This window comes from Lontra canadensis, unplaced genomic scaffold, assembly GCF_010015895.1.
Source record: "Lontra canadensis isolate GAN:19392208 unplaced genomic scaffold, GSC_riverotter_1.0 scaffold103, whole genome shotgun sequence".
Classification (NCBI taxonomy): Eukaryota; Metazoa; Chordata; class Mammalia; order Carnivora; family Mustelidae; genus Lontra; species Lontra canadensis.
In genome coordinates this window covers 2119520-2134225 of record NW_022631097.1, presented here as the reverse complement: position 1 = coordinate 2134225, position 14706 = coordinate 2119520, and the positions used below count along the sequence as shown (strand labels likewise).

Genomic DNA, 14706 nt, shown 5'->3' with positions numbered 1-14706 from the left:
CAAGCCCTTCTTTCTGGACTCTTGTCCTGACCTCTGAGCCTGTCTTAAAAGGAAGAGAAAGCCGCAGGAGAAAGCCTGAGGTTGGTTCCATCCTGGCCAGCCTGAGCTCTCCCCAACAGAGGGAGCCAAGAAGGCCGGCTTTGGGTCTCTTAGCATCTATTCAATTATCCACTCTATCAAGGTCAGGTTATGTTCTAAGTTTTCTCTGTATAATCTTGTCCTCTTAGCCAGAAACTTTGTTGATCTGTCTTCTGCCTGAGTTCAGCCCTACCCTCCCATCTGGCATTCTTCAGCTCGCTCTTTAAAAGTGTGTGCTCTTAGTGATAGGCGTTCTTTTGTGCTGGGAAAACATGGACCTCTACGTACTCAAGAAGTCAAACCCATGTCTGATGGTTACCAGAATTTTCCCTAGAATTCTGTCTTCTGTGGGGCCAACATCATTGCTTCCTGTGGATCACACCATTTCTGTGCTGCCAGAGGCTTCTTGCTTCCCTAAGCACTCAGAACACTGGAAGTGATGATCTGCATTTCCTTCAGCAGTAGAGGTTGTTTTAGAGACTTGATAAAAGTGAGGCATATGATAACTCCTGTGTGCATTGTGTGTATGGTTATTTTTTTTTGCTGAATTTTACCGGCCACATTTTAGAGTACCTGTTGTCCGTCATAAGAGCAGGGATGTCTTGTGTGGGGGAGAGAAGGGGCCAGAGCAGATTCTGCCTTGTGAAGCTCTTGCTCAATCTCTGTTGGGCTTTGGCTCTCACTCTTTGGATCAGGATGCTGCTGGATTATTCCCTGTTCTGCTGGAGCCAAAGGGCTTCCTGCCAGAGCACAGGGATGCCTGCAGATTGGAGACTGGGGCTGGGAAGTTCAGTACAGTGCTGATTTCCTAAGCCCAGACTATGGGCTGTATGCACATACAAGTGCATGCCCGTGCACACATGTGGTTGGAACCCAGGAGTTCTCCCTTGCAGACATGACATTGAACAGCATGTGTGCTGTTAAAGATTCATTTGCCCAGGGACCCCTGGCTGGCTCAGTTGGTAGAGCATGCAACTCTTGATCTCAGCATTGTGAGTTTAAGCCCCATATTGGACATAGAGCTTACTTAAGGGGAAAAAAAAAAAAAAAGATTCATTTGCCTATTCTTTCCTGAAGCACTTTAAAGTGGTTTTATATATTTATTTATTTTATTACTTTCATTACTGAAAAAAATAGTTTATTTTTCTCAACAAGAGATTGGGTTTAGTTACTGTAACAAGTCATACCCAAGGGTTAGGTACTCCTTTAAGAGAACAAAAACATTTAGAGATAAAATAATAATTTTGTAGTCAAATATTAACCCAACCAAATATCTATTTGAGGGCCAACAGAGTTGCAAGACTGTGTAGAAAGGCAGTACTACTTACTGCTGAATATGCAGCCAAATTATGCTAATGAAAAGTTTTAAGATAAATAGGTAATCATACTTTTTTCCCAGATTATGTACTGTAGAAAAAGTTGAGTCAGTTATCAGTTGTCTATTGTTGTGTAACAAACCATCCCGGAACGTTTGGTGGCTGCAAAATCACAGTAATTTTTTATTTGTGGTGATCCTCTGGGTTGGCTGGCCTCTCCTAGATAGTTCTTCTGCTCCATGTGGCATCTGCTGGGGTTCTTTATGGCTCATTCCACTGGGAGCTCAGCTGGGGGTTTAGCATCCAAGATGGCATCACCCACAAGCCAGAACTGCAGCAGGGCAGGCTGGAACTGCTGAGGCTGGCTGGGTCTCTCTTAAGTCACACACGGAGCCAAAGAGTAAAGATGGAAGCAGCCAGGCCTCTTGAAGGCTAGGCAAGGCGCAGAACGGGCACAGTTTCACTTGTGGTTCATTCCACTGGAGCAGATCCCAGGCCAGCCATGACTGAAGGGGCGGGGCGATAGACTCCACCTTCCTCTGGGAGCTGCAGCCTGTGTACAAGGGATGGAGGAGTTGGTCCTCATTTTTGGACACAGGCACACATGAGTAGAAAGAGAGGATCTGGGCCCCTGAAACCATATGTGTGTATGAAAACTAAGAGGGAATTTTGCTGTACTAAGTTTCCATGGAATGTGCATACCCGTGCATACCTCTTTTCACCTACCTTGACAGTGGCAAAAGTAAAAATCTTTAGCAGTTTAGCAAATATCCCTCAATATCATGGTATTTTAGAGGGATTACCTTGTGAAATCTTGCTCTCTCATTGGACTCCACTGTGATCTGAAGAGTTTGTTACCTGCTTACAATAATGCTGCTAGATAATACAGGTAGTTTTATTCTGATGGAATGCGGCATGTTCATCAGTATGTGTTACCATGATCTCTATCATGGGTAGTTCAACATAAAATCAAGTCAGATTATTTTCTCATGTTCTAATTAAGCTCTTGTTCACAGATAATAATTAATTTGTACGTAGTTAAAGATACATAATGTTTTGTATGTAAGCATTTTTGCATGTTGTTTACACTATTGCAAGTTGCATGTTTTGTTCGCTACTGCATATTTAGTATTGAGAGCAGTAGTAGGTGCTCAGTAAATTTTTGTCAAGTGAAATAATTGTGGCCATAGAAAGTATTTTTATGGCTGTATTAGTATGTTCTGGGCAATACATTAATTATAATTAACATAATCATTCTATCATTGGATATTTAAGCTCCTTCCAACTCCTGTCCCACCTCCTTCTATTTAAGGGGCTGATTTATTATACCTAATTTGGATACCTCTTTATACAAATTGATTTTTTAAATATTTTTAAAGTATTATTTTTAATTAGCTTGAAAGGGACACCTGGCTGGGCTCAGTCAGTAGAGCATGAGACTCTTTATCTGTCAGGGCCATGTGCTTAAGCCCAATGTTGGTGGTAGAGATTTCTTTAAAAAAAAAAAAAAAACAACAAAAAACCAGCCCGAGAATAAATTTCAAGAAGTAAAATTATTTAATCAGGGTACAAGCAAATTTTATAACTATTGATACTTAATAACAAACATTCATCTTAAAGGAGTATGAAGAGTTTCAACAGCCCATTTGTCTTTATACTGTTTTATTTTATTTCGGTGCTAATAGTGATTATAAAATATTATTTTATTAGTGTTTCTTTGATCATTGGCAAGGTTGAAAATTTTCATGTTTAGTTTTAGGCCAGATTTATTCTTCATTCTTTTATCTACAGGTTACTCTAAGAAGTGGTTTTTTTCCTCCAAAGTACCTGGGCCGTTACTCTACCTCCTCACACCCAGTTGCTGGGTAAATAAGGTGTAGGTCCAGTGGCCTCATCCAGCAAACCTTTCGGAGGCCGCCACAAGGGGTAGAAGTTGCTGTGAGCCACTAATGTGCATTAGTAATTTTCTTTTCTTGCACACACCTTTAAAAGTCAGAGGTTGCTTCTGTTTGTCCAAGCCATTGTTGGAGCACACACACAAGGAAGTGCCTACAAGCCCACGTAGAGAGCTCTTCCTTCTGTCTGGAAACTCTGTGCAGGGCAGAGAATGGCAGGAGGCGGGTCTGCTGGGCTGGCTGGTGATTCACATCCAATCCGCCCCAGGCCCGTGTTTCTGATTAAGGCTTGACAAACTGGCGGCAGGATGCACTGAAACACTGTGTTCCACTCTGTTTCCAAAAGAACTCCTGGAAGCATTTGTTTGAGGGAATGCAGGGCGGCAGCAGCCCTTGTGACAGTGTGTGGGCTGTGTGCTCCGGGAGCAGCTATCTGGGCCGTAGCTTTCCATGCACCTGGGCACCTTTCCTCTCAGGGCTGCTGCTCACCGCGGGTGCCCTTCCCAAATACCCTGCTGTTTCTTTTCCATCTTGGTGTTCTCTTCAGGAAATCTAGTCTTCTGGATCAGATTCCTTTTTAAGGTGAAGAAGAGGAATGCCGCCCAATTACAAAGCTAGCTATGCTGTCTTCCTTTTCCTTGACAGGCTGAGGAAGTGCCCATTAGGGGATAGAAGGGATAGAAGGAGCTGTTTGAGTCCCAGGACAGCAGTGCTCAGGTGGCTGGGGGTCTTGCCCAGAGATGGGGTCTTCAGCAAGGGATGGCCAGAGATTCTTTTCCTCCATTCTGACTCTGAAATTAAGTTGATAGTGTGTATTGAGGACTGAGACATAGGCCCACATGGACCCAACAAGACCCGAGTTCTACATTTCTCATTTTGCAGCCAAAATTTGTAATTGGAATGTTAAAATGTTGGGATATGGCTTTGCTATATTTGAAAAATGCTTCCTTACCAGGAAGGGGTTAAGGGAAGGACCTCCATAGGAAATTCCTTCCTTCATACATAATAACTCTTCACTGGCTTTCAATTATCTTAATCCTGCGTCGATGCCCATAAAATAATCAAGCCTTATAGAGTGTGTGAACCCAGCTTTTGTCCTCTTATGAGTTATGACTCAAAAACCGTAGGCGCGTGACTAGGTTTGCTACAGCTCTGCACTGTAGGACCTGTGAGTGGTGGAGAAAATGTACCCATTTGAGGGTGATCACGTCAGGAGAGCAAAGGCAGGTGGGGCACATACCTAGCCAGACCACAGCCTTTTCCCCAGGCTGGGCATTTTTGGCATCAAGAGCCCTCGCACCTGGAGAAGTAGCACAGCTGATTGCTGGGCCTCCTCCTGCTGTTCGGTGGGCTTCCTGTCGTGTGTGGGCTGTAGGGCCGGCAGGGCAGGCTCTGGGGGCCCTGCAGCAGCTGGCAGGGCTGCTGGGTAGGAGGCTTACTGAGGGGCAGGATCCGGACTAGGCAGAAGGGATTGTTAGGTAAAATGGACCTACAGTGGAGGCTTGGCTGGTCCTGGGAATGCTTTGAAATTGGGGTGTGGAGCAGCTCAAGAGTCTGCCAGAACAGCGGGAGGGCAGTTTGGTTCCATGCCCTACACATCAGCCACTTGGCCATTTTGTTAAACTGCCTCACTGAAGTCGCTTTCATAGCAGACAAGATATGGGGAAATCTCATTTTCCAGAATTTATTTTGACTAGAACCAGTTTTAAGTTCTCAACAGTTTATTGATAAAATATAAAAGGAGAAATCTCTTGGGAGAGATACCTAAGGTGGAAGGCTCTTGCCTTCAGAGCATCAGGCATCTTCTACTACTCTAGTCTAGGTAAAGCTGAGAAAAAGTGCTTCTAGATTGAATGTGGGATATGAAGGAGATCTCAAAGTCAGGATGCTTCCAAGGTTGGGAGAATGGCGCTGTTGTTTACTGAATGGGAAGACTGAACAGGTGGGTGGGTTTGCACAGGTGGAGTCATTGCCGTAGGTGGCATGGAGCAGTCACCAAGGAAGTGAGTTTGAACCCTGGAGGCAGCTTGTACCAGACCTAGCACAGCTCATGCAGTAGCTTCAACCCCAGCACACCAGGCTGTGTGAAAGAGAAGGCTGGCTTGTAGACACGGTGCCTGAGTCCCTAGTGGATAAGCATAACTTTTGTATGAGCTATTAAGCAATCCTAACTGAAGCTTTCTGGAGTGCTTTAGGAGAATGAGTTGTACATAATATTTTCTTGGTGCATGTTGCTAGGTGGCATAAAGTTATCAAAGTCTTTTTAACCCATTGTATTGCTCAGTTTTAGACCGTTGATAATTAGTAAGTGGTAAGCAATATAGGAGACACATGGTTGGACAGCTTGAAGATTTTGTGAACATCTACAGAAGAGGCTTTCCTGAAGAATGGCCCAGGTATGCAAATTAGGTACTAGAGGAAAACTTGGGGAAATAGTTTGATTTTTGTGTTCAGTATGCGTTTTACTTTTCCTTCAGCCTGTGGTTGAGTACAGCCCTTGTTTGTGCTTTGTCGCCACCTTCCCACACAGGGGGAGGCAACCTGCATGAGAATCCAGAGCACCTCCTCCCGCCTCCCCACTTCCTGGCCTCCCCAAAGGCCCCCCCTTTCCTCCTTTGTGGCTCTCCCGCCAGAGTCCCATTCAGTCATTCTGTCACTCAGCCAGCTCTTTCTAGTGTCAGATTCCTGACCATCCTTCTCGGGGCAACTTGTTTCACTTCAAGGCACGGCCACCTGACCCTGTTCCCATCTTAGCACCCACGGAACGGAGTAATATTTATGGGGCAGCCCTAGGTGAACTGGAAGAGCTTGGAGGTGTCCATTGAGACTTGGTGAAAAGAATTCATTACCGTTCTAGTTACAATTATGGTAGGAAAAATGAAGTATAAAGTATTAGAAAGATTAAATACTGAATCTGTATCAAATCTGCAAGCATAATCTTTATGTTTGTCACTAGAGACACTTGAAGTACCTCTGTGAACTGTAAGAGCAAACCCTTAAATGGTGTTGAAACGTGTCATTATCTCTTCTAATCTGCGGGGCGGCCCTCTTAGCTTCTTTCACAGGGAGGAAACAAATGCTCAAAGTAGGTAAATGACTGGTTGAAGGTTACACAGCTGCTACGTGGCAGAGGGCAGGAGTGAAGCCAGGCCACATGGCTCCATGCTCCACGTCGAGGCTCTGTAGTGCTCTGCCATCCTGCTGCCTGCTCAGGAGCAGGTTTTATGCTCGGAATGGCCCTGCGCAATTCTCGATCAGGACGTTGAACTGACGGCGGGTGAGTGCTTGAGAAAGGAGCTCCTCAGCTTGGCTCTAGGCCCCGATGCCCGGTATTAGCTTCATCCCCCTCCATCTCCTGGCTCCAGCTTCTTGCCATCCCCCTGACTGTCTGTGCACTTGTCTCTTTGCCTGTGCACAGGCTTTTCACCCAGGCAGAGGGCACCGGGCCCATTCCCAGTTGTCCTTGCCCTGACATGGCTGTGAGCACCCTTGCCACTCTCTGCTCATGCCTGGCATGCGGTGTGCGGCCCGTGGCGGTCACTAGTGAGCGCAGAAATGTGGCTTCTTTCCTCTCTCTCAGTTTCTCATCTCTGGGGCAGCTTGTCCAGAAGAGGTGCTGCCAAATTGCCCGTGAGCTTTTGCTCCTTGGGGCTGACTAGGAAGCTGTGGGTGAACGCTGAAGTGTTTCCAGGGCCTTTGGTGGGATCTCTTTTCCAGGGAGCAGTCGCCTGTCTTGTCTCTGTCACCCTCTAGCCTTCTCTCATAGGAGGGAAACCTTGGAGCTGAGCCAGCTGCACCACAAGATATACTGTGTGGGGTCTGCGGAGAGCCTAGCAGACAGCAGTATGGGCTACTATAGGCAGCAGGTGGCAGGACAGCTTCCTACGAGTTGGGGAGAATGTGGGAAATGAAGCTTCAGTGACTTTCTGGGACAGGCTTAAGGTCATCATTTGTCAGCTCCCACGTTAGGTTTCATTAGAAATTAGATAATTTACAATTGTTTCCGTTTTTACTTTTATTTTCATCAAAACCAAGTAGTTTCCATTGAAATTTTACAGTGAGGATTGGGTTCATGATTAGCTTTTGACCATATTAGCTCCTGCTCATTTTTGCTTCCACGCTGTGAGCTATGAGCAGCCACTGTTTGGCCATGTCCATATCTCTGAGCTTCCCAGGTTCGAATTTCAGATAGAGAGTCACCCTTCTGTTAAGTGCAAATCCCTGTAATAGATACTTTTAGCTGTTGTTAATTGCATCTTGGGGTGTATTTTTTTTCCTCCCAGTCATTTTTATTATGAATTTGATAATGGGCTGATCAGTAGTTTCTGTTTCTTCATCAGTCCATTGAAAACTGAGGAGTAGTTTTGTGAAATGGGGATTTGAGATGAGATAGACAGGGAGTGGGATGGAAGGCGCCAATGGACAGACAGACACAGTTGGGGTCTAGGGATGGATGTTGAAGTCTGGATCCCCTGACTGATCTGGGGACTGGGGGCCCCTGTTCAGTCCTGCTGCCATGACAGCTGCCCCTGGTTGGGGGCACCTCTGCCCTCCCAGGGCCTGGTTCATCCCTCATTGTTTCCCTTGAACTCCATGGAAGCCCTGTCCTGCAACAAAGGAGGGTGGGAGGGACAGGTGGCCCACCAGATCTCAGAGCCCAGATTCCTCTCAGATCTGCCTTGGAGGGCAAGGCTGCCCATGGAGCATTTCCATGGAAGGTATACACTGAAAAAAAGCTATGTGGGAAGAAGTGATACTGTTAGTCAGGTCTCAGGAATGGTTGGAGGATGATCACTTTGTTTTCACAGCTCCTGTGAATGAGGTGGTCCTTGTGGGGGGTGGGGGGCCTTGTCACCACCTGGGCCCAACACATGCCACATCACTTTAACTTTGGCCTTATTAGGTCACCCCTTTTCTCCCTCGGTTTTTGTTTTGTTTTCCTTTTCTCTATTATAGTTGTGATAGGCCTTTTTGGTTTTATTCCAAAGATACTTATTACTGAAGGTACTAAGGAAATCAAAATTAGCGAGACATTGCCTCTGTGCTTTTTGGGCTGCTACACTGGTAGGGGAGACTTTAGATGCCCCGGGACAGATCAGTAATAGATGGGAGTACAAGGTACAGAGGAGCATACGTGTGTGGGTGGTGGGGGTTGCAGGGGTGGTACAGGGACGGGTAAGAGGAAGAGACAGACAGTCCAGAGGCAGACAGGACATGGCTGTGTCTATCTGCCGAAGAAAGGGGCAGGGGGACTGCGTGTACTAGCCCGTGCATCATGCATGTAGATATGCCAGTGTCCAAGCATATACCATCCAGGAAAAGTACCTAAGCTCTGGGGCAGAAGTTGGGCATTCTTGGGTACATTAGAAATACTGTGTATAATGACATGCTTGGCCCCACCATCATCACTGACCTGTGCCAGGAGGGGCATCCGACCTTTGGGAGCGCCTGGACACCCTGTGGGGATGCTGGAGGCAGTGGCTGCTGCCCTTCCTCTCTTGGCACCTCTCCCCAAGCAGGTTCCAAGCTACTTCCCGGGGGGACAGTCCAAGCTGCTGGCTTGGTGTCTGAGAGCCAGAGTTGTGTGGGGCTTTGGCGAGGTCACACGCAGCAGCCGTGAAGGGAGCAGAGTATGCTGTTGGACGGGTTTAGCACCGGCTGACGCCTGCTTGGGTCTGCGAAGTCCACGGCAGATGGGGTGGCTGGGTGAGAGGCAGTGTGCATGTTCCCCTGGATTTAGAAATGATCCTGGATTTCCTGCAGCTGTAAGACCTAGCTGCACACATGTGCGTATAGCATCTTCCGAGAGTTAACGTGTACAAACCACTTATTTTCCAAATGAGGGTGAGGAACGCACAGGGGCAAGACTTGCCTGACCTGGATTATTTGATGGTTTTTAATAAACAGGTTGCCTCGTTAGCATTGGTTAGGTTTTATGATTTGAAGCATTGCTATGAACAGTCATTATTTGTGGTCTCCTGTTCATTTTTCTTGGTTAAGTTCCTAGATTCAAAGCACAATAAACGTATAAATCTCGAAGTCATGGGTACCCAGTAAACAGGGAGAGTTTGAGAATGTGGTGGTCCGTCAGAGAGTCTGCACTCTTCTGCCGTTCGGCGGGTGCTGAGGGAGTGAGCGTGTCTGGCAGTTCACCCTGGAGAAGACAGGAGCTGGTGGTCACGTTTCAGACAGAGCAGACAGCTGTGGTTAGGGTCAGCCCCCTCGGGCACACATTTTAAATGGGTGCCAAAAGATCCAGGGTGATCCTGATAAGATGTGGCCTTATGCCGTGTTTTCCTCCGAGCTGTCGAGAGTTCTCTGCAGACATGACCTCATCACATAACATAGCTGTGAAGTCGGGAGGTTGAAGCATTACCTTCCGTCTACAGGTGAGGCATCGCTGTGTTCACTTCTGCACTTCTCTCAGCGGCCCCACCGGATTTGACACACTTGCCATTTCTATCCGTCCAAGCTCTGCTTTCAGAACACAGCTCCGTTCTTAACTACTGTTTCTCCCTCTGCCTCATAAATGCCTCTCCATGTTCTCCCCACCCCCTGCCCCCCCACGCCCTGCGTCCTGCAACTACCATGTCCCCACCCACCCATCTCAGGCCATCAGTGCCTGCCCCCTGCCCCACCCCCCATCATCTTGTCGTGTCTCTTGGTGTCACCAAGAATATAGACACAGGTTAGCAGCCAGTGTGCTTTGTCCTGCCATGAAGCGGGGATATGGCCAGGAAAGGAAAACTGGATTTCAGTATTACATAATCAGAGGGATATTAGGCGCTGAAGTTGTTCCAATTGCTGCATTAGGTGGGTGGATACAGCCACAAGTGAGGTGGAATTCAGGCCCCACCAGGTTCTCCCAGTCCCAGAGAAGGACACATGGACAGACAGATTGGTCTGATGAAGGTCATCGGTAGGTGATGCCCTGTCCCAGGGCTGGCAGGAGCATAGTGGTCAGCTCTGAGTTAGCCTGGAAAAGCACTTGGTTGGGAAGCCAGGGAGATCGGTTCCTTCTCAGTGTCTGGTGGGATGAGTTCTGATTCTCCAGAGTGGCCCTTGGCCAGCACAGCCACTGTCTTTCTGCCCGGAACAACCCTGAGCTTCCTGCTCGTCATCCTGGGATCTTCCTGCACCCTCACTCCTGTTCTCCTGTCTGAGCCACGGGATCTCCTTTGCATTACTTTCCTACCCCTTATGCCTTTGGACCCCCTCTTGTCACCACCCTTTCTGCCTTTTGTTGCTCCTCCCTGCTTGCCTGCCCCTCCACCTTCACAGTGCTCTGTGTTCCCTCCCACAAATTCCCCATTTGCTGCCTCAGCCTGTTCCATCATTGTCTCGAGGAGGCCAGCCTCTGCCGTCCTTCCTGTTCGCCCACAGCTCTACTAAGCCAACCAACAGGCACTTTGTCCCTTCCTGTCTCCCATCCGCTCTGGCCTGTGTGATCTCTCTGACCTCGGAATGCCTCCAGCTCTGCTTATCATCTCTCCACCCCAAACTGATCTTCTCATTGCCCCATGTTCCCGATTGGAAAGCCTCTGTAACTGGTACAGTCTGGCCCCAGCCTTAGCTCCCTCTCTGCTGTCTCTCATGTCCCTGTTTGCTGCCTGCCACTCAGCCCATCCTCTGTCCCCCTGGCCTCTGCTCTGGCTGTTCCCCCTGCCAAGAATACCCCCTGGACTCTCCATCTACCCAAATTCTGTGGGTCCTTGGGGAGCTAGCTCTGCCTCCATCTCTTCCACCAACAGTGTCTGGTGTCCTTCCCCCCCAGCAGGAGGAATCCGTCTCCTCTGACCCTTGTCCTTCATCCCTGACCTTTGTCCTCTGTGCGTCCTGTGGTGGTCCCCAGCTTATTTCTCTTGTTCATCCCACAGGCAGTTTTAGGGGGGTTGTCCTATGCTGGGCACTTCTCCGAGGGCTCCTTTAGGGCCTGGCTTCTCTTTCTCCCACTAGACCAGGAGCCCAAGTGCAAGTTCCCAGCTACCATAGCCAGCTCAGGACATTCAGCAAGCTCTTTATAAATGACTCTGGTGACCCTCCCCTCCTCCTCTTTCTCCAAGTTAGCCTGGGGGTCAGAGGAGGTTAAAGCCAAGGTTTCTGACTTCAGCCATTCTTCACATTAAACTGTTCTAGTTTTAGGTTTGCCCACAAAACGGAATCAGTCCAATCACAGAAGTCTTCTAAGGAGAAGCAGAACTTAAGATTCTTTCAGGTCCACCATCAAAATTCCAGTGTGTTTGTGACGTATCCTAAGTAGCCTACGGTTTAGTGTGTGGGAGCTTTTGTCACAAGGCCCCTGAGGACATGGAGCCAGTTGTGCTCATTCTGAGACTTGTCTGCGGCACGTTGCAGGACCCCAGCAGGCACAGAGGGGCAGATGTCACAACAGTCCTGAGCATGGTGGCAACGCAAGTCCTCGCGTGGCTTTGTTTTAAGATGACAGACATTGACACCACCCACTGAAGCAGCCTTGTGCTTTCCTCCCAGGAGATGGCAGGCAGGGCTCTGAAGCAGACCGGCAGCCGGAGCATTGAAGCCGCTCTGGAGTACATCAGCAAGATGGGCTACCTGGACCCGAGGAACGAGCAGATTGTGCGAGTCATTAAGCAGACCTCGCCAGGTGAGCTCAGACCTGCAGCACTGTGGGGGATTAAAAAACATAACTCCACTTACAGGAAGGGAGGTCCAGTATGGCCCCAGCCAGCACATTATCTCTTGGCCCTTTGCCTCACTGCACTTAGTGGTGAGCTGGGCCTGCCTTGCTCTGCCTTCGGGCCCTGTGAGGGGAGGCAGCAGGTGGCCATTCACAGGACTTACCTGGGTCCTGAAATAGCCTGCGGTACTTCCAGTGGCGGGGGGTGGGGGTTGCTTGTATACATGCTTTGTTCTGGGAAGATTAAAAAACCGACTGGATATTAAAGTTAGGCAACACAGCAGAGTGAGATCTAAAATGTTCTTTCTATTTTCTGTTAGGCTTATGAGGGAGTCTTTGAAAAGGGAGGTTTATTTCATTGATCTAAGAACACACCTTTGCTCACACTCTTGCCTCAGAGCAGGCTGGCAGGCAGCTCTCCGGACTGGCAGCCGTGGCAATGGCACTAGGACAGCCCCCACAGTGTCCCCTGGGAAGGGCCAGACACACCAGCACCACATGCTCTGCCTCACTGGATCTCAGTGAATGTTTCTGGAGCAGATGAGAAGTTTTGGGTGGCTGAGGTCCATGGGAGTGATAAGGGATTTTTGGATATTTAGCAAAAAAAGTTTTCCTTATTTTGAAGATCTTTGATAAAACCCAATTCATCTGTTGAGTGGGAAGTTGTATCTTTTTTGTTAAGAGAACACAGACTCTTGTTTTCTTGTTGATAGAAGGTCCTTGAATGATTGCCTGCTGGCTCTCCAAATCAAGATTCTTAGAGTCCCAGGGTCTGTCTTGGAGCACAGCTCCAAGGGGAAATGCAGGCCCATGTCTGTAATGATTTTCTTCTGCATTTACCTTTGACATGTATTTGCTGATGCATCTTCTTAGCCCAGGAAAAGTAATTGTTTGGCTGTGCTTCTGCCCTAGATGATGTCTGTAGAGATTCTCGGCTCTGCCAGGTGTCCCCCTGAGGGACCTTTGATGGGTGGGGCAGAGCCTTTGACCTAGAAGGTCATCTGGATCTGCCCACAGCAGAGTTTAGCCTCTGTCGGAGGGCCTTCCAGAGGGCCTGGGGTCATTGCAGAGCCTGTACAGCTGTGTTGACCCCAAGGACACGGCCAGTGCGAGGGTCCAGCCTGAAAGAGCCAGAGCCAATGGAGCAGGTTCCCCTCTAATACCATGTCCCCATTCTTTCCTCTGCAGGAAAGGGCATCACACCAGCCCCTGTGCCACGGAGGCCAAGCTTTGAAGGAACAGGCGAGCCTTTCCCACCCTACCATCAGATGAGTGGGGCAGCCTACGAGGGCAGCAGCACGCTGGAGGAGGTACCTCGTCAGTATATGGACTTTCTTTTCGCCGGAAGCACTCACAGCGTGCCTGGTGGCCATCAGCACCAGCCCAAAGGCTATGCCGCAAACATGGAGGCTGCAGGGATGAACTTCCCAGTGGCCGGCCCCGGGGCCCAACCCCTCCCACTGCAAGGCCCCCACTACAGGCCACACATACTGGTACCTGGGGAGCCGCTGGGCTATGGCATCCAGCGTAGCCCCTCCTTCCAAAACAAGGAGGCAGGAGCATACGCAAACCTTGCTACCAAGGGTCCAGCCGTGCAGCCGGGGGCCGGCCTTGCGTTTCCACCCACGGGAGCGGCCACAGGGCTGTACATGCCCCACCCGCACCACAAACAGGCCCACCAAATGCACATGATGGGCTCCCGGGGTCAGGTGTTCACAAGCGACAGCCCCCCGCAGAGTCTGATCACACCCTCCAGAAACAGCCTCAACGTGGACCTTTATGACCTGAGCAGCCCTCCTGTCCAGCAGTGGCAGTCCTCTACCCTGTCCCGCCGCGACTCTCTTCAGAAGCCGGGCCTGGAGGCACCCCCCCGCCAGCACGTGGCATTCCTGCCCGAAGGCCCCATCCCCAGCAGAACCAACTCCTTCAACAACCACCAGCAGCCAGTGGCTGTGCCCATCCGGGCAGGAGTGCCCAGCAAGACGGAGCCTTCCATGCCCTCCCCCAACACCATCACGGCTGTGACGGCTGCCCACATCCTGCACCCAGTGAAGAGTGTGAGGGTGATGCGGCCCGAGCCCCAGACAGCTGTGGGGCCCTCCCACCCGGCCTGGGTGCCAGCGCCCACCCCCGGGGTGGAGAGTCTGGACTCCAAGGATGAGCACCCTTTGCCCTTGGGGGGCGCCAATGCATACCCGCTGGACGTTGACTATGGCAGCCCAGACCTGAGGTGCCCGCCCCCACCGTACCCCAAGCATTTGCTGCTCCGGAGTAAGTCAGAGCAGTATGACATGGACAGCCTGTGTGTGGGCATGGAGCAGAGCCTCCGAGGCAGCCAGGCTGCCGAGCCTGCCGAGAGGAGTGACAAGAGCCACAAAAATGCCAAAGGGGAGAAAGTGGGGAAGGATAAAAAGCAGATTCAGACTTCTCCTGTTCCCGTTCGGAAAAACAGCAGAGATGAAGAGAAGAGGGAATCTCGCATCAAGAGCTACTCGCCATATGCGTTTAAGTTCTTCATGGAGCAGCACGTGGAAAATGTCATAAAAACCTACCAGCAGAAGGTCAACCGGAGGTTGCAGCTGGAACAGGAAATGGCGAAAGTAATTTCTAATTATGTTCTTATCGTTTGGCTCTGGCTCTTTCCTAAATTGGTAGTGGGAATTACAGCAGAATTCCTTTTTTGTTTCTGCTTTATGCATCTTTATTACAAATGATCTCACAGGGCAATGATATGGTTACAGGGTGAACACCTTGGAGAAAT

At 49.4% G+C, this 14706-nt stretch overlaps 1 protein-coding gene across 1 annotated transcript in view; it reads left to right on the top strand.

Moving 5' to 3' along the window:
* LATS2 (large tumor suppressor kinase 2) overlaps positions 1-14706 on the top strand; it is a 73807-nt gene that overhangs the window by 48398 nt on the left and 10703 nt on the right. The window contains exons 3-4 of the mRNA XM_032838293.1: positions 11780-11912; positions 13134-14545. Of these exons, the coding sequence (XP_032694184.1) occupies positions 11780-11912; positions 13134-14545 (1545 nt within the window). The remainder of the gene's footprint in view (positions 1-11779; positions 11913-13133; positions 14546-14706) is intronic.